Genomic DNA, 20,940 nt, shown 5'->3' on the forward strand with positions numbered 1-20,940 from the left:
CAGCAACTGAAAAGAGAGTCAGAAAATTGTAAAGGTGCAAAAGAAAGCAATTTAAATATTCAGGTTTCCTGTAATTCTTGTTTCAACCACCATTCTGTTGATTGATTCTACTCAGACAGACATAATTATCTCCTTGTATTATTGGCAACACCTTTTCTTGGAGAAAAAGGTTCCAGTACAGTGCAAGGTCCAGCATGAAAGTCTCTCTTCATCTTTAGGTTACCCAATACAATCTTATGGTAAGAGAAACCAGCACCACTCTACTGCATTAATATTATTGCATGTCTACTGCACGTAACGTGTCTTTTCTGCATGGCCTACATTAAGATTACAGATGCCAGCTCCAACAGTACAACTGTTTCATTCGTGTCTTCATGGAGGTGCTGAAGATATTTCATCTAAATCTTCTCAGGTGTTTATCCTGTTCTTAGCATTTTTAATAGCTAGCTGTAGAATAAGGGTTCAACGTTTTCCAGAGTCTCTTATCTTTCTCATACTGAAAATATTATGTAGCACTCTTTCAAGTTCTGGCTCAACTTTTCAGCTTGGCCTCCAAAGCCAGAGAACTTCTATATAACCAGCAACAGGAGTGCTGCATTGGTAATGGATTATGGCTAGCTCCAAGAAAGAAGGCAAATGACTTACTAAACAGCTGCCTTTTAAAAGCAACTGCCTGTCCTTAATGAAGAGTTCTTCCATTATAAGGTACAGAATGTGCATTTCATCCAAAGGAACCTTACTGGGAGGTGCCAGTGCAAGCAAAGAAGGTGGACATGACACTGGCAGCCAAAGATGAGCAGATTTTCCTCTTCAGAAAAGAAGCCAGTGACTGGCCAAATGAAGGAAGAGAAGTAATACCCAAAGAGTCTAAGAGTAACTTAAGAATTTCTGGCTGAATTCAGTTAGAAAAAAGAGACTCATCATTTGTTAAACTATACAGCAAAGAAGAATAAAATGGCTAAAACACACAGCCTCCCACATTCCTGTTTCATTAAGGGAGAGGGCATGTCAAAGCAAAGCAAGTCTGCTCTAGAATATGAGTACACCAGGGTAAATTGGATTGATCAACGCTGGTCTTGCAAGATGGTATGCAAAGATGCAGCTGAAGTCGTCATCTTTATCCCCAATCTACAGAGAAAGCTGTACAGCTCCAAGAAAGATGACAGCTGGCTATGCAGGACAACCATTTGCTTCAACCAGGAATCATTTTTAGCTTTTCCAAGTAAAAGAAGTAAGCTGCCAAATATCACCCATTGTATGAACTCAATCAAAAAACCCCAGACATGACTAAACACAGGAAGCAGGTAACAAGCTATGCACTGTCAGCCAGTATGTTCTTTCCTGTTAGAAGATAAAGCAGCCCAAAATGTGCTTGTGGAGCGAGCTACCCTCTTCACAAACAAAAAGTACAATGGCGCTCTCGGATGCAAAAAAATAGTTATTCAGTGACAGGGGAAGGTGAGATCAAATAAATAAATAAAAGCAGAAATTTTAAGTGTGTTTGTGCTACAGAGTAACTGCTTCATATGCATAAAACTTAACAGGGTTGTGATGGTTTGTATGAGGAAGTAAAACAGAAGTCAACCGTGAGACTCTGACAGGAATCTTTGAAAAAGGAAGTGATTTTTAGATGATCAGCAAATGTCTGAAGAGCATTTGCAGAAATAAGCTAGCTGTTGCTATATTACTTAAATTACTTCAACAAAAAAAGAGCTTAAAAATTAGTTTCTTAGCCCCAACACTGGGACTATACCACAGTGAAGCTAATACTGAAGTAAAAGAAGGACATTTTATCATTTTGTTTCATATCATCTGTCCTGGTTTAACCCCAGCCGGCAACTAAGCCACACACAGCCGCTTGCTTACTCCGCCCTGGTGGGATGGGAGAGAGAATGGGAAGAGTAAAAGTGAGATAAAGACAGTTTAATAAGTAAAGAAGAAGCCGCGCAAACAAGCAAAGCAAAACAAGGAATTCATTTACTCCTTCCCATCGGCAGGCAGGTGTTCAGCCATCTCCAGGAAAGCAGGGCTCCATCATGCGTAATGGTTACTTGGGAAGACAAATGCCGTCACTGCGATGTTCCCCCCTTCCTCCTTCTTCCCCCAGCTTTATATGCTGAGCATGATGTCATATGGTGTGGAATATCCCTTTGGTCAGTTGGGGTCAGCTGTCCCAGCTGTGTCCCCTCCCAACCCCTTGTGCACCCCCAGCCTGCTCGTTGGTGGGGTGAGAAGCAGAAAAGGCCTTGACTTTGTGTAAGCACTGCTCAGCAGTAACGAAAACATCCCTGTACTATCAACACTGTTTTCGGCACAAATCCAAAACATAGCCCCATACTAGCTACTATGAAGAAAATTAACTCCATTCCAGCCAAAACCAGCACACCATTCCTTGGTAAGACTTCTTTCATCTCCCAACCACCAACAAAACCAGCATGCATGGTGATGTGCAAAGATACGCCATTACTAGTATTTCTATTACTTATAACTTTTACTCTCATCATTTCGAAACTGGAAATAGCATCCCCGCCCTTCCCAACTCAAAGCCTCTTGACTGAAAAGAATAGGAGAAAGCTACTCCATTCCTTCCCAAAATAGCAACAAGGAGAGATTAAATTTAACTGCTGCTTTACTACACAGAAGGTTCTAAAATGCAGCAATATTACTACCGTGTTTCTTTAAAAAATCATTATTGCAATTTTCACCCTACAACTACATAGAGGGCAGTAAGGAAACTGCAGCAATCTGTACCATTATCACATGTAGAATATGTGAGCAGATCAAAGTGGCTCATTTTCATCAGCTTAGTTTTTTGAATGGCTTAATTCTCATCTCCTTTCTTCATTCATCCGCTGACCACAATGCCCTAAGTTGTCTTAAAGATTCCACTGAGGATAAAATTCTCTTCCACCACCAGAGAAATTTCACCATGAAGATTTTTACATTTCTGTATTATAGAAGGGTTTTCAAATACCAACCATTACAGTCATTAGCTCTTCCCCCCCCCCCCCATTCACTTGAAAACTATGGGTGCATTACAAGCGTTTTAATTTGGACCACAAGTGCACTTCTGAAGCAACTCTCCCAAGTATTGCTACTTACTGCTTTTTGGTTCACATTGTTTAGCATCAGAGGTAAAGGAAGCTTCCCTTTTAGAACAGGCTAAATTGGAAGATGCGCTTCAAGAGCATACCTACTGCACTCCCCTACTGCAATCCAACCACACATAGGCATTCAGTCCATGGGACCTCATTAAAGGTAATCCAAAGTAAAATACCCCTGAAGGATGTATAGTGTGCATGTCAGGTCCTCAGTGTCAACTGTTCCACTCCACAGACATCTTTCCAGAGGTCCACACTACTTGATAATGTATTAGTAGATCAAGCTTAAAGTTGGTTTCATAAAACTGGGCAATTAAATTCATATCAGCAATGAAAAGGAATCTTTAATGAGTCATGTGTTAATCTTCAGCTGCACTTTCACCTTGTCATTCTAAAAGGGATATAAGTAGTGGCAATCAGAAGACCATTGTTTGCCAGCTGATGAGACATCTCAGCAAAAATGCCTTTAGATAGAACATTAGTTAAACTTTTAAGTGCAAGTATTTGGCAATCCTGAGATCTAGTGAAAAAGCACAGCTCTAGACTTCCAAAGTCATTAATTCGGTTAAGTTTCATTAAAACTAGCACAAGAAGTAAATCCCCTAATAACTTTGGAAATCACAAACATATTTTTTCATTCTTATCCTGGTCGCCCAAAATCTCTGTGTGCAATTAGATTGACTAAGGATTTATACCATTCTCAAGTCTTCCTTTTTTCTCCTCCATATCCGGATGTATCCTATACTAGAGGGGAAGACCTGATCTGTCCAGTTCTGAGTATTACAATTTCATGTAAAATTACACAGCATGTGTATAAACATAAATGCATATACACACAAAAAAATAAATATATACTCACTTTTGGTAAGAACAATGTCAAAGAACAGCTAAATGAAGAGTATATAAAATCATAAAAATTTAGGCCTGGGTTTCACATGTGTAGTAAGGTTCAGGCATCCGTCATCCATCCTTTATCTGGCCACCCACTGCTGCTGCAGTACTACCACTTGCTGCGTACAGCAACATAGATTGGACAGGCCCACAGTGAATCTTTCCCCCAACCTACGAGGGTGGATCAGTTTTCCTGATCCCATTCACCAAATGGCTGTATAAACCTCTGTTATGACAAAGGCCAGGAGCAGTAAAGTGAGCACAGAATACTCTTAGGGGATAGGCTGGATTGCAGAATTTGATTGTTGTCAAAGGAGTGTATTTTCCAAGTCTTTGTTAGAAAAAAACAATAGGGTATTGCTTTACAGAAGTCAGGACGGACAGTGGACTGTGTATTGGCTTTTAATTTTGTCTGGATTAATTAATTCTAGACAAGAATTAAAATTCCATTATGAGTCACTGGAAGGTACTTTATACGGGATACCATAGCCTACAACAGAAATAAATATTCCTGGAGATTTTATTACCCCTCAGCATATGCTGATTCAAAACTAAATATTTTCTGTCCTTGTCTTGTTTTGTTTCATTCTGAAGTGTTCTGCCAAGTTTTTCTACAATATATTTTATGACTTGTATTTCCATATTCCAACTAAAAAGAGGCAAAGAATTAAAATTTATTTACTTTCAATACATTTTGAAATAAACACCTGCATAATTGCATTTGAAATAACAAGTTACAGCCCACATTTACTATAAACTATTTTGAAAGCTTACATTAAATATAAATATTTCTCAAGTTTGAAAGAAAGTCAAGTAAATGCTTTTGCGGAACCATCTGCCTAAATACCTGAAACAAGAGTTTGCTGATTTGCTAAGCCAGTTTTTAATGCTAGTGATCCTCTGTGGGAACAGAGTGAATGCTTCCTTCATTTTGATGTATTTAAAACTCTCTGTCCATTGTCTAACTACTTGAATTTTAGAAGCCAATTGGGAATCTAAAAGGGAGGAAAGCTATTTATTTTCCTCCAATTTAAATAACCAAAAAGAAGATTAAATTTTCCTAGTCTCAAGTCTAAAGGGTATAGTAACCAGAACTATCCAATTAATTTACTAGCTACACGGCAAAGAAAACCCTTCACTTTTGTTTAGTGATTAGCTTTAAGCATCAAACATGTTTTGACCAACTTCTACTTTAAGAAGCTTATATATTTTAATTGGATTTAAACTTCCATCCATATACAAAAATAATGAATTTCAAAATATTGGAAGTTGTTGGAATTAATACAGTGCTAGGAAGACAGTGATTTAAATTATTAAAAAGGAGATATAAAGCTAAACTTTGTCATAGGTGAGCTGCAACACAGCCATTTACAGATATGCATTGCACCAATTATTAGCTCAATAGAATGTAGCTCAGTGCAACACTGTTCTGCGTACCGCTCCAGCTTTCTAAATACTGCAGCATGAAGGAACAGAGAAGACAATTATGTACTAATGAGTCTAATTTACAATCAGCTCAAAGTGCACAAGTCTAATTAGCATCTTTGCAAAATACGTTAACAAGATGCATGTGTGCTTGTTTTAATAAATCTGATAATATATTATTATTATACGTGATTCATTACCTACTTTTCTATTTAAAATTAAATTATTCATGATGAGTTGTCCTGTCCTCCTGTATTCAGTGAAGTACTGTAATAAACTAGGGATTTTTCCTGTTTTGTTCCTCAAAATGAAATGCATCCCTAAAAGGTGAAAAGTGAATAATATAGCAAAATACCACATGGTCAACTTACCACTGCCACAGCATCACTAGAAAGAACGGCTTCGATATCCAGCACTGTATAGTAAGCTATATTGGTCATAATATAGATAACAGTCACAATTGGCATAGACACTGCAATAGCCAGTGGCAAGTTCCTGTAACACAAAAAAAACCCAAAACCCACAACCCAGGAAAAAAAATCCATTAATAACAGAATAAACTTATTTATTTGCATCCTTTACCTTAGAGATAAAAGGTATGAAGACAGTATAAAGATTTAAAATAGGTATCTCTGAAGAGTTTGGTTTCTTTTAAAACTAGAAATTCTAATACAGAATACTGGAAAAAAATCTAATTTTTTGCAATAACTTAAAACCTAAATTATGTGTAGAAAGGGATTCTATGCAACTGCTTTTCAAGTACCGTAACTTCAGGGTTTCCAGATCAGTAATAATAGCCTTCAAATTTACATGCTTTAAATTATTTCCTACTGGCCCTGTTAATTACCACAACTAGAACCCAAAGGGGCAGAGCTCTGAGTCACCACACTCATTCTCCCTGGGGAATGCCGCTGTTCTTCTAGCACTCACTTCTAGAACTGATGTAGGGAGATCCACTAAACCAAACCAAACCCCTGGTCTTCTCATCTGCACTCATCACTGCAGAGAACAAATTAATTGGGCTGCGTAACTGCAGAAAGTAGAGATGCAGAGGACAGATCCAAAATTGCTGCACAGCTGTGAATCTCTGGATGTGCTGTATCTTACTAGCAAACACATATCTAGAAAGTAATACAAAAAAAGTCTGGAGTAACATGAAAACACTGCAAACCTCTAGATGTAAACAGATAAGATCTAATTTAAAGCTGAGATAAACTCACAGCCCTGAGTCTGCAGCTCCACAGGGAGAAGCTCTGCAGAGCAGAAGCAGAAGCAAACTTTTAATCCTAGGCTTTGGCTTTTCTCAGCCTTATTCTTTCCCCAAAGCTTGCAGGGATATTCAAATGTCTCAAAAGGGAAAGCAAAACTGAGAGTGTTACTCTCGCATTTGCCCAGCTTGAAACCAAACACGCCATGGTGACATGGATGAGCATTTGCCATGAACACGGTTTTCAATAACCCCAACAAAAACCCAACAAAAACCCAACAAAGCAGAAAAATAAAATGCACTTTGGAAGTTTCCTCAAAAATTTCCTGAGGCCCAGAACTCCAGCTGGGTCAGTCTGATGCTGTGGAAGCAGAAAAACAAACACACGCCACATCCCCCCCAATATAAATCAGTAAATTAGTAACTGGGAGTTCTGAGACTGCTTTCAGGTTGCACACTCACAGTAAGAGACCTGTGAACCTCAGCGCAGAGAAGAAACAATTAGAAAACCACTTAGAAATTAATTCAGAAATGTTACTTAATGCAACAAAAAGCTGAAATGGCATTTTAAGGACTTTGCATCACCCAAGATTAAAGCCAAGGGACTGTTTCAAATTTAACTTGTGGATTGCAACTTTTGACTGGACAAGCATGAGGGCACTATGAATCAAGTGAATATGAAAAATACGTAATTCTTGGAGTAATTTTATAGAAGTCTGGACCATCTCATTATTCCCAAGAATTGTCAATGTAGAAAGATGAAATTTGAAGTTCACTTTATCAGCTACAATTGTTACCAAGAACGAAGCTTGTATTAGGCATTGATGCTTACAAATAGCAAAAGAATCTAAAGAAATTTTCATCAGATGAATATCCCGTGAGAAAAATTACTTTTCAAAACAATAGATAACAAGAGTTATCCAGCTGATAACACAGAACAATACACTAACTTTAAAAAGATGAAAAGGCATTGCAACAGCACTCAAAAGGGGAGCTTTTTCAGTGGAAAAAATACAATTTGAAGGACCAAATGACTGATGCAAATACAAAATGTACGTCTCTTCTGAATACGTATAACAAATCTTTGCAAGACAATTTAAGGAAACATTGTCAACCTGAAATTCTAACTAAAAATAGCTATTTTTAGAGTTAAAATATTTATCTGCTATTTTATCTTTTCAATAGATAACTTTTCTGGTTAAATGAATGCACAGCATAGAACTCAGGGGTAACAGAACAAATGGCAAAAGTCAACATCAGTTGGGAGAATTGGGGGGGGGGGGAAGTCTATCTTCCATTCTTTATCTTTTGGTTGTAGCAATCTGAGCTGCTGCTTATAATAGGAAGTGAAAATTATCAAATGGGATTCTATTTTTAACACAAAGGCATCTGCTTACAGACTCACAACTGAACAAGATTAGTCACACTTTTAGAGCATAAATTCGTGGAAAAGATAACATTCTTAAATATGAAATCAGAATTATTGCACAGATAAACACAGCACAGACTACAGTTATGTAACTGTTTCACTGCAATATTAACACCTATTGTAATAAATAGTAGCAACATCTTGAACCGAAAGCTTATCAAGCACTGAATACAGCATCCTGCAGTCGTCTGAACTTATTTATTCTTACCTTTTTTTTTTTCGTTTTTAATGGAGTTTAAAACTAATAAGTCTCTGCTAATGGCTGTTCACAGCCTTACCATCTAAGTATAGAACAGTTCTACTCATTTCCGTATAAGCTCAGAACTCATTAGTGAAAGACAGCCACAAAACGAGCAACTTGGGAACTATCCAGGTTTAGAAAGCTCAAATCATTTACCTTTCTGGGTTTTTGATCTCTTCCGTTACAAAATTGAGTGTATCCCAACCAGAGTAAGAGAACAAGGCAGAATAAAGCGCGAGGGAAATGTCTCCGATATCAAAAGAGGATCCCTCAAAAGAGTTCTCAAAGTGCGATGAATGTCCTGTGTGCGGAAGAAATGCAATGAAGTACAGGATAATAAAATACAGCAAGTAATTTTTTTCAATTTGGCACACAAATACAAGAAAACTCAGAAACCCTAATTCCTTCAAAGCTGCTTATTAATCCCTTTTTCCAATTCTACTCTGTGCTTCAGCCATGAGAATAAGCATGGCATTTAAACTACTAAAAATTATGCCCTGTGGATGATACTGTTCTATACTTAAACACCTAATTTGTCCACAATGGCACAAAAAGTTCAGGAACATTAAGTTCAGCCTAAGCTACAAACAACTGGCAATGACAATACTCAGGCTGAGGCTATTTTTTATAACATATATATTTATAAAATAATCCACTCTGTCCTTCTATATGCTTTTAAATTTTCAATCATTTATTCTATGCAGAAAATAAAGATTACAGTTGATTTTAAATAACTGTGACCAAAAAAACCCCCAAACTAAATGGATGTTTAAGTTTTAGCTATTAAAAATAGAAAACTGAGGATAATTATCAGAACATAAAATATTATTGTTACCTGAGATAAAATTTTCCCAAGCTAAGAGAAAAAGTGTATGTTTTTTTGCACCAGTATTTGTGAGAACTTGTGCCATCTTTTGATTTTAAGCAAGTCAAGACAAGCTCATCAATGGCAGTTTTATATATTTAGACTATTTTACATATGCAGACACACACACAAAAACACCAAATACAGACAGGTGAGTAACTATGTATCTCCAAAACGTGCCCTGTACTATGCATCCTGAAATGTTTAGACTTCATCAAAACTGGCCAGGCAAATATTTGAGGCCTCTAAAATACCTTCACTTCTTTCTCTTTTTTATCCTAACTAGACATTGCTATTCCCTTGGCACAGACACAAGCAGAGTAACTGCTTAGTTAGAAACACAGAAGGGAGACAATGTCAAGGAAGTTAGTAGTGAACAAGCTCAGTATCTACAAAACAAGGGATGGGCAGATGTGCTAAGGATTAAACACTCCAGCATGGTGCTCACATATGCATATTCTTGTTCCATTCACAATAATTACCTTGCTCATGGACTTTCAACAATAACCGGTCAGAGCAAAGGACACAAATTGCCAGACTGCCAGGGAAAGACCTTTATGGCAGCTTTGAAAGCAGGGTAATTTTTTTAAGCTAACACACCAATAAATTCTCCCCAAAGGAAGAGATAAGAACAAAACTAAGTTCAGAATTCCTCTAACTTGAAGGCACAGTGCCCAACACACACACACAAATTTAAAAAAAATAAATCCAAAACCCCAGCAACTTTCTAATTCTCAAAAGCTATAACAGAACTCAGGATTTGAGCAAAAAAAAGAGCTGCTGTTTCACAAATCTACTTACATGTTCTTAAGAATCTATTTTTACTTCAAGTTCAGTCACTTTCAGACTTGCACAAAATTCATTTTGTAAAAAAAATATTCAGTTGATCTCATTGTAAAGTAGTATGTTCCTTACAGAAATTTACAGCTTTCTCCGCTCCCATCGTATTTTGCTAGCTCTGTATTTTGCTGTTTTCGTTTCCTTTATTATTTCATACTGCAGGCTGTAAGTTGAACAACATTGCTGAGCAATCAGTTACCTTCTCGTACCTAGTTCAAAGTCAGCTGAGATAGGATAGCTTCTCATAATACAGTATCATGATAATGCCTAACTTTGGTATTATTGGTGTTTTCAAAGTGGCTATATTATGCTTGTACTGAGGCATTTGATAACACATACAGAGGTATTTTACAGTCTTTAGACCAGTTACTCAGTTTAACTGATAAATACAAACCTTTGCTTTAATTTTATAAGCTTACCCTGGCATATTTTAACAAGTCCGGTTATGATGATGACAATAAGAGCAGTGACTTTAGCATAAGTAAATATATCCTGCACCCGTGTTCCCCATTTAACGTAGGCACAATTTATAAATGTTAGAAGACCTGGCGGGGTGGGGAGGTGGGGAGAAAAAAAATAACAATTAAAAGATTATTTGAACAATATTCAGTTTAATTCATTTTTCAAAGATTTTAAATTATAATCTAAATATGCACTTACCTGTTATATTAATACTTAGGTTAAACTAAGCAAAATACACTGGTACTGAAAATACACTGGTTTAAACAAAACAGTAGGAAACAGATGTTCTAAACACACTGTTTCAAAAGATGGAAGGAAGGACCTTCCCCTTCTCTGATTACATGCCCATTTTCCTAACGTTACCCCTCATCAGCTGCACTCTGCAACTATCCTGAAGCTAAAGAAACCATTGCATAATTCATTTCAATGTATCAATATTGTTCTGATAAATGAAATATTATCTAGAAATTCCTTTAGGCAAACATATTAAAATAGTGTGTGAAAAGTTTTTTCCCCTTCCTTGTTAGTATGAGGATGAGTTCAACATCCACAGAGTATTTGTAATACTGAATATGGTCACAGGCGATTCAATACTCTTTTCCAGTTGTATTAAACTGTATTACTAAGCGAGGTTAGAACAGATCTGGCCAAGTAACATAGGCTTTACAGCTAAGGCAACATTAATCTGGATTTTAAAGAACTGGTAGTAAGTAATGAGTATTCTGTATATATTCCTCCCTCTCTCCCAAAACACATCAGCGTCAGACCTATTTCACAAGATTGTAATGGAACTTGAAGCGAGACCTTCAGATTTCACAAATATTTTAGTAATAGTGGCTGACTAAACTTACTCATATGATCAACTTCCTCAACAAACACATTTCAACCTATTGTTGAAATACATTGTTCTCATGGCTCTCAACATTTTGCTTTTGCACTTATTACTTTTTCCTCAAATGGAGAGCCAGACAACTTCTGCCTGAACTCAAATGCTGAATATTGAATAGGATTCAGTATCTTCAGTATTCTTTATTGAACAAAATACTAATTCAGTGCATAGTTTTCTTATCCAGATTATCATTACATTATTGATTCCAACCGAGAAGTTTTCCCCAAATCTCTTTTTTCCCCCAACTAGTAAAAAAGTCGTTATATTCTACTATACTTTTTATCGCCAAACAATTTTCTTGTACTATGTATTTTAAATATGCATAAAAATAAAACCTAAACCTGGTAGCAAATCAAAATTAAATAGTAGTAGCAAAGTAGTAGCAAATCAAAATTAAATGAGAAAATGTGATAAATTATTTCCTTTCCCATAATCCAAGAATAACGTGATACTATTACGATAAAAATGTACTTAGCACAGTTACCAAATAGAAAAGTTTCAATTTTAAAAAGATAACAAAAGAAAGGTAATGATCTCAGAAGTGTGGCACTAGTATACTGGACAGCCTGGCCAAGTGGAATAGCTGAACGAGATTCCACTGAGCTTGGCAAGATGAGGGGAAAAAAACAGTTGTATCAAATTTCAAAAGTCCAGATTGCTGCAGCTCCCAAAGAGCCCTCAGGAAAAAAACAACTCTGCTTGGTCTCTGCTCTGCAGTATTAATGATCGGTATTATCTATGGAGTATTTGCTCACAGGGTTTATTTTGGACATTTTTTTTTTTAAGCAACTTTCATTGGGAATAATTATTATTAACTCCTTATTTTAGTGAGTTAGGACTTGTTCTCTGCTTTAGATGAAATGCTACTCTGTTTCTGATATCTTAAAAGAAAAAAAAAAAGATAATCAAGAATCTGAATAAGCCACATCCCCTCCCTCTTTCTTTTACTAAAATTATTCTCTCATGTTTTCTTCAATTTAATTATCGTTTAGCTGCTTAAAGTTCCTGAGAACTGTCAAGTTTAGTTCTGTAGCACCAGATGCCACACCCATTGGCAAAATGATTGATAAAGTAATGCTGTATAACACTGACTGATCTCACACTAGATCTAGTATTGTTCTTACTACAGCTTAAAAAAAAAAACAAACCAAAAAGAAACCCCACAACAAACCCACCCATTCTCACATACAATCTGTACCTAACCAATGTTCAGACTTCCATTCCCGGCAACTTCATTAATAAAGTATTGTAATAATAAAGAGAGTCTAACAGCAGGGCAGAACAAGCATTTAAACAATAAAATGAACATTTAAAGTAAGTTGTTCCACCTACATAAGAGTGATCTTGCTGTCACATGTCTCCACTAAAGAAAAACGTGCTAAATTCCCTCTCTTAGCAGCAAGTGTAGAGGACATCACATTGTCTTTCTACATCTACTATATAATCATTTTAATGGAATCACTTTGTCTTAATTTCTTGCTTTTTCATAAACTGCTTTTTATGAGGGCTAACTCCCCTCAGATGTGAGATACCTTAAATGGAAGAGCAGATTCCCCCACACTCCTGAATCTGTGCCAGGATACCTTGGGACAGTATCTGTTTAAGGAATGTGGACGTGACACTACAGGTCCTTCATTTCTTTCCTGAAGTTGTCACAACAAAATGTGGACACACATTTGGAAGGGAGGAGGGAGATGGAGGGAACAGAACTGAGTAAGCTGACGGATTTTTTGGAGGAAGTTTGTGATTATTCTTCCCACTACCTGGACCTGGACCAGCACATTAGTGCTTTCCCAACAGTAACAAATTAACTTAGAAAAACGGAAGGGGAAGCTATAATGTTCACAACTAGTTACAGAGGTGAAATATTTGAAGCACACACTACTGCGCACTCTGTCTTTCCCCTCTTCTAGTCCTACATAGACAACTGTAATAAGGAACATTAGAGCGATTTCAACAGACTCCCTGTTGCCTCAAAAAGGAAACAGCTAGGAGCAGCACATCTCCTCCCTGTAGCATACTGTTGGCAGTAAAAAAACCCAAGTTCTGTATTAGCTTTATGATAAAAGCATCAGGTCAGTAGGAATGGCAGACTCCACAGCACACAGCGATGATGATCAGTATATGACAAAGGATTGCCATAGAGACTTTCTGAAATATATTTTTCACTGTTTACTGGAAATGTAAAATACGTATATAAACACTTTTAATAGGAAATACCTAAAATTAAGACACACACACAGTACAATCATACAGTTTCATGCTCTTGATACAGCAGAACAGTCCTGATTTGAAGCATGTGGACAGCTGTTCATATTGACTAACAGAGCTAGCTATCTGATTACAAACATCTCAATGTTTTATGCGCACACAAAATTTCTGCTTTTCAAAAAAGCTTTACAACAGGTACAACTTTTTTATGTTACTGTTAATCACGAGCATGAAGAATAATCTTGAATGAATGGTCTTTTGAAACGCTACCAGAGTAATTACTTAAGCATGTCTACATTGAGAAGCTATTGTAAAATAAATTACAGCAGAATTCATAGCATAAGAGGTATTCTGCAACAACTTTTAGACCACACCAAGAATATCTTGAGGTTTGATTTAATATACCTCCCTGAGGGAAAACAAACTTTTTCCCCCACTTTCCCATGTAAGTAAACTTGGAAGAGTTAAATACCTTGTTCTGCTTCTGAATGAGAAAATTCACTGACTGAATACCTACAAGTTATTCACGTGCTGGAAATTGTTCTTTTCCCCCGCTGTAACTTAAACTGTTGTAGATTCAGTATGCAACAACTCTGGGACTTGGTAGGATTTGTTTTAATAAAAGCTTAACCCTGGATAAAAAATTACCGTAGTAAATTTCAAGAAATACTTACATTCACAAGCAGCTGCTATGAGACGGCAAGCCAAATACGGAGGATCACAAGAAGGGAAGAAAGGTTGAACTATGTAGTTAGCAAAGGTGATGGCAATAATTGCTTGACTAGTTGGCTCAACAATTAGGAGTGAGGTCCACAAACGAATAAAAGCGATGAAGCTCCCAAAAGACTCCAAGATATATGCGTAGCTGGCTCCTGACTTTGTAATAGTGGTTCCAAGTTCAGCATAGCAGAGAGCTCCAAAGACTGAAAAAATCCCTCCGATTGCCCAAATTATTAGAGACAATCCGTAAGATTTGCTGTAGATGAGAACTCCTTTGGGAGAGACAAAGATACCTGAACCAATCATGTTGCCTACTATAAGGCTTATCCCATTTATCAAAGATATTTCTTTCTTCAGTTGCATTGTATTTTGGTTTCCATCCTGCATTTCACAGCTGTCACTTGGATCTGTCCTGTCTGATTTATTGACGGGGCTGTATTCAGCCAGTGAACTATGCGACTTCATACAATCTGTCCTTTCTCCCATTGTGGAAAGACTGTGAATTCTCCACAACTCCAGATCACAATCTAAAACAAAATATAGACAGCTGAAATCACTATAAAATATTTTATCCCAGGACTTTCTTGCCAAATCTTCTTTCTACCTTTTCACCCTATGATTTACAAATGTAAATTGAGAAAGTCCCTTCTGTTACTTAGTATGTGTTCTTACACAAAGGTAAATCCATGCATAGTTAAAATAAACAGAAAAATCAACACACACAGGGCAAGAGACAAATTCCAATATAACTTAAGCTGAGAAAGGAGCTTCTACCTTTGGGGGGGGGGGGGAACCAACAACAAACAACCCAACCAAAAATGAATTGAGGGATTCCAATGTTGAAAAGGAAGAAAGAACAGATAAAAGCAAAGTGAGGTGATACAGAAAAGCAAGCACTGTAAGACCAAGCTGGAAGTTCTAATCATGAACATAGATTTATTGCAGTACTAAAAAAATTAATCAAATTATTGTACTTACACATGTAAGTTATGAGTGATCTAGTAAGAGGGTTGCACATTTTATTAACGCAGTGTGCGCTCTTGCCAAGGGCAATATGAAGAGATACTTACTCCAGAATCCCCTTGATCCAACTCTTGACTTTTAACTGATACTAGTTCACTCCCTCCCCCCTCCACGAAACTGTTCCCAGTTCCCACTGCCTCATTTCTTGGAGTTATCTAGGAGTGCAGGCTGTACATGAAAAAGCCCACAGTAGTTTCAATCCAAATTCCTCCATTACATTATTTTACTGTATTTAACAGTACCTAAGAACACAGAGGTGAAATAAACATTTTCCTCTGCTTCAGAATTGACCATTTGGAAATGAACCACCTTCTTCTCAAGTATCCAGGAAATTCTCCCATGCTTTCCAAAAGCAAGTTACTGCTAGTAACATTTATTAGCACAAAAATATACCGGAAATTAGCAGTACTTCTGAATAAGGCCCATTTTATAGAATTTCAAGTAAGAAATAATCTATTCAAGGAACAGTCTTGTATGGAAACCAGCTTAAATTGCAAATGTACCTTTGATTACTAGGTTATCAGCTCCATAAAGAATAGGCCTTACATAATTACCAGAATGCACTACCATTCATTTGCCCTGCTCCTCATTAAACTTTCCTCAGTGTATACTTCAGCCATTTACTACAGAACAGAAAAATAAAAAAGTCTGGGTCAATTAGAATAAAGCAGCTGATCTAGCAGGGAGAAAAAAAAAGGTTTTGCGCTTTTTTGGGGTAACACTAATTTTACAAATGGTTTTGTTATTCCAACAATAAACTTGCCAACTAAGAGAACAAAAACCCTGAGTACGGGGATTTTAAAAGATCAGTATGCAATCACCCAAACTGCATATATATCTATGCATCTAGTAACATACAAACATATAAGGTTTTGCTCATGCAGTTAGGGGCACACCTTCCTGGAGGGAAACTTAATAATCATACTCTTCCGTTATTATAAAGCCAACGCCTGTATACTACAATACAGAAAATCTGACTTGGCATCCCTGAACTAGAATAGTTCTAAAGATGTGAAAATGATAAAGACTATTTTCAATCAATAAAAAAGTAACTTCTACTGAAATGGAGTACAAATCATTTACTGAAACATGTTACATCATTCACCTCCAATTCATGAATCTTCTAACTTTTTCCACGTTAAAATAGAGACTGTGTTCTTTTAAATAATGCAAAATGAGATCCTCAATCTGTTTAGTTGGATGCCTTCTGATTTATTTTCCCCTTAATATTTCAAAGAAACACAGAGATGGTTAATTACTAAATACATATTTTATCATTTATACATGAGTCAACTTTTTATCTAGTGCCATACATACATCACAAGCCATCAAATTTCACACTTTTAATAAGACTAAAAATTTTCAACTTTCCAGAAACTGCAATAGCAGTCTGCTATTTCAAGACTTAAAAGCTTGAGTGTTATAATGAGGCATCTCCAACAAAATTAAACTAATTAAAAGAGAGGGATCCACACAGTTTCTACAGACGACTGTGCCCAAAACTGCAAAGGAAAACAAAAGCAAATTCAGCTCACCAGTTGTTACTGGTTCTCCTTGTTATTTACTCTTCCATCTATCTTGTGTCAAATTCATTTGCAACCACATACTGGCTGATTTTCTGTTATTGGTGTACTAGAGCTAAGTCTTCAGAAAGACATACGGCCTATGAGCTTGTAAGATTATTTGGTTTGCTTTACAAGACAAAGTTCAGTTATTACTGTATAAATTAATATAAATTATTATAATAATCAATTGCAAATATGATGCAATCATCAGAAAGCATAAATGTGTAAAACAGCAGGACAAATAATCAAAGCAGATGTCTTAATGACTAATTTAACCGTAAGAAGTGGATTTAAAGAACACTTGTGACCCGTAGAAATAACATTCAACTCCAAATTGAGTCTTTTCATTTCTATTTTGACTCGGACAGGACACTAGTTGCAAATATATTTCAGAAGGCAAATCACTCTAGATGAATGTCAGTGGAAAAAATAAGAATAATACAGCTACTATTATGACATCCCACTGCCAGTTTGAAAATACGCCATGTTCATTCTCAACCCTTCCCCTATCCCAAAGGATAAAACTGAGTAATATGTTAAGAATTGACTCATGGATATAGAACATCATTCTGGTAATAACTACACAGCTTTATGATTTCTTACTTCACATATCCTAATTATCATTCCCATTTCTTCCTGGAACACCTTTGAAAGTATGACTCGTTCAGAAGCACAAACATGACTTTGAATACTCAGGCATTTTGATGATTTGATTTGATTCAAATTAATTAAATCATTCAAATCAAATCTGATTTGTTCGCACACTGGCGGTTTTGGACTAAGAGTCACCACAATTTACCTCACGGTCCAAAGTTCAGAGGTACATTTAATTACCTGTAACTACAGACCCTGTCACTGTTCAAATGCCTCCACCTCAATTAGCAGCACGTGACTGCAGTTCTATACAATTTTGTTACTGATGACCTTGACTGTTTCTTGCCCTATTCTACCCTACCCAGGAAAGAACCACCATAATATCCTCTCAATCTAGCTTATTTTTTCTCTCAATACTCTTTCTTCCTCTTCAAGTCTGCTTTTGTTATTCTCAATTTCAGGCATCTGCTGACAACTAGGATTTGCATGAAGGTGTGTGCAACAGCTCACTCAAGATTTGGCATTTCATTCTCTTCTCTAACCTTGTTTGTTTTATATCCTTAAAGCCTTCAGGGCAGGAATTGCTTATTTGCCTGAGTCGCGTGTCTTATTACACCACCTCTATGACAGAAACAAAACTATTGGCAGGTTTTTTCCTACAAGCACTTCACTTAATCTTAACTGGAACTAAACTCAGCAGCTTTGATTGACTGAAAAAAAACCCCCACCAAACCTACAAAGGAAGAGGGAGAGTGGAAACTAGAGAAAACTGAAGCTATGTCAAGATTAGCAATATTGAGGAAAAAACCACATATATTAAAATCCATTATACTGCCACAAGACCATTATTTCTGTGGAAGCAGCAGACAGGCTTGGAAGAGAAGAACCAGAGGGGAATAGTAAATGTTTTCTAAAATACAATAATCCTATAATACTCCAGTTCAAAACACTGTTAACTGATTTCTAATGCTGCCAGCCTTGCCACAGGACTGCTATGGCTAATGCAGGCTTATGCCTTCACACAAGCTAACGTGGATTTCCTCATCACTCACCCTTGCGCAATACAAAGTCTTAAACTCTTGTTTTTGCTGATCTTTGCAGCTGTGAGGAATCTTTTTGCTGATACGCATAAGATTCTTTACTGAAATGACACTGCCGTTGATACAGAAAGCTTTGACACAAAACCAGGACACAGTGACCTGAAACGAGGATCACTTCATTGTCTCACCAAAAATATATATTCTGATAAGGCCTATCACATGTTGGCCATGTACCAAAGGAACTAATGAAGGTTAATGTGCAGTTAGCAAAGTACTAACACCGCATTACAGGGTGGCCCTCCTTTGAGAGCAGGGAAGGAGGAACCATCTGCCAAGATCCCCTCTCTCCCACTGAGCAGGACAGCATATGACCTGTCATTTGTTCAACTTGGGGCGAACCTGCGAGCGGGTTAATGATGGATATGAAATACCAAACTGCTAAAAGCTTACTATGTTTTGCTATACTCTTATACAATACTTGCTCATTAGCAAAGATTTCTAGTGTTCTTGCCTCTGTCTTCCGCAGTTGTCTTGATTGCATAAAAATACTCTTGTTGTAACACAGCTTTACATATATACTTTGACTATTCACATATAGCAGCTGTAAAACTCCTATTTCTGAACACAATGATTGGCCCTTTGGGTAAGAGTCAAGATTGCCCTACACAGGCAAACAGCATGAAAGTCTTCAGGGAGTTAAGCACCAACAGAGCAAAGGTTTTAAGTCCCAGAAATGCCTATTCCTTGCAATGTATATATTTAGGCACCTCACAGTCTGAACATTTAAGTGGGAAAGGCTTAGAGTTGTCTAGTATGTGTTTTTCTTGTTTCTGGTGAGAGAAGAATCATTTCCCTGCCATACATACAGTTAGCAGACAGGAAGCCCTTGCAACAAAAGCAATTCCCAATGTAAAGATCTAATCTGTTCAACCAAGTCTTTTGTACTCACATATGCAAACACACCATCTTTAGCACTATAAAAAACAAAATAAACCTTTGATCAAATAGAATTGGTTGTAACATCCTTTTTTTTTTTTAAAGCACAAGGTGCACTTATCATATAAAAAGGTAAGGAAGAGAAGTTACTATGTCAATTATTCACTTGATAGTGTGTCAGTGATGTCAGTAAGTTCTGACTACACACACCTGACACAGCTGCACAAGAGATGCTCAGCAAATACACATACTAGCCACATGTTCAGACAAATCCTGAATAAGGCTATGAACATCAAATGAGGTAAAGATCTATAATCAGCTCACAAACAGATATTCAGTTACAGTGTCTCAGAAACTTTTCAAAATTTCCTAAAGTACCAACCCTAGACAAATCCACCTCAGTAATATTAACCTAGATTTTAAACCGAGTCACTTTAAAGTTAGGGAACTGTGCTAGCTACAAGTGGAAAATAACATGCCACTACATCCTTCACACTTCTAATTTATTTTTATATTTCCAAGGGAAAAAATAGAAGCAAGCTCACAACATGGGACTTTGTGGCAGACAGTCTTCATTTAGACAGAAGTGAGGCTGGGAGTGCACGAAGCAGCTGCAATGAGAGGAACATCTGATGAAATTTACACAATAAGCCCCAGGTAAAGGCAGAAGGCACAGCAATAGAGTTTGCTAAAATAATTTATCTTATTTTTATGCTTGGGCACAAAAGTGGAAACCTCTCAAAAAGGGGAAAAGTAATGTCAAAAGGCACACGCTTACCTACAAATCTATATCCATGTGTACTCTTTAGCCATAACTTACAGCCACACCTAATCGGACTGCATTTAATACATGTCACTTAAAAAAACACATAAACAATCAAAATCACTACCAAATGCCAGTAAGCAAAGACATGCTAACCTGAGGGTATTACCAAACCCACTTCAGTTCCCTGCGATAGCTAGTTAACAGAGCAGTTATAATTACATGCACCCACCACAAACAACATCCTGTTATAACCCGCCTGCTGCCAAACTAAATAAAACACGTGGCTCCAGAAAACCACCCTCAAGTCGGGATGTGCACGACACGACGGGCTGTCGCCGGCGGGAACGGCGTGAGGAGACCGGCCCTCTGGGCTCCGCCGTCGCGCGGCTGGAGGGAGGATTTGGGGTCATTTCGCCCCTCTGTGGCCGCTCCTCCCTCCCCAAGCGGTGTTTACCCTGTTCTCCTTACAAAATATGCGAGGTTCAGACATATTTCACGCCGCCTGGACAGCGCCAGGAGGGAAGCGGCTGCCCCGCGCCTCAAGGCTGAGGCAGCTGCAGGTGCTGCCGCTGAGGCACCCTTTAAAGAAAAATAAATACACGGCATTTGTCGCAGTGCCACCCTGTACACCTGCAGCCGACCCGGGACGCCGAGGCCGCCAGCACCGGATGCTACAGGGGAGGCGACGGCGCGGAGAGGCGCCGGAAACCTCCGCGCACGGCGCAAGCTTCGCCG

The 20,940-nt window shown here is 37.4% G+C and overlaps 1 protein-coding gene across 4 annotated transcripts in view; it reads right to left on the reverse strand.

Annotated features, from left to right (window-relative positions):
- Window positions 1-20,940, reverse strand: part of SLC7A6 (solute carrier family 7 (amino acid transporter light chain, y+L system), member 6) — a 38,149-nt gene that overhangs the window by 10,251 nt on the left and 6,958 nt on the right. The window contains exons 1-6 of one of the 4 annotated variants that reach the window (XM_009320807.1): window positions 16,840-17,262; window positions 16,410-16,526; window positions 14,236-14,808; window positions 10,419-10,544; window positions 8,451-8,595; window positions 5,789-5,912 (exon numbers count right to left, since the gene is read on the reverse strand). In XM_009320807.1, coding sequence (XP_009319082.1) covers window positions 5,789-5,912; window positions 8,451-8,595; window positions 10,419-10,544; window positions 14,236-14,767 — 927 coding nt within the window. In that variant the 5' untranslated portion in view covers window positions 14,768-14,808; window positions 16,410-16,526; window positions 16,840-17,262. Of the gene's footprint in view, window positions 1-5,788; window positions 5,913-8,450; window positions 8,596-10,418; window positions 10,545-14,235; window positions 14,809-16,409; window positions 17,263-20,940 lie in introns of those variants that run through there. The other 3 variants (XM_009320808.1, XM_009320806.1, XM_009320805.1) reach the window with 3 other exon arrangements.

Source organism: Pygoscelis adeliae, unplaced genomic scaffold, assembly GCF_000699105.1.
Source record: "Pygoscelis adeliae isolate BGI_AS28 unplaced genomic scaffold, ASM69910v1 Scaffold63, whole genome shotgun sequence".
Lineage (NCBI taxonomy): Eukaryota > Metazoa > Chordata > Aves > Sphenisciformes > Spheniscidae > Pygoscelis > Pygoscelis adeliae.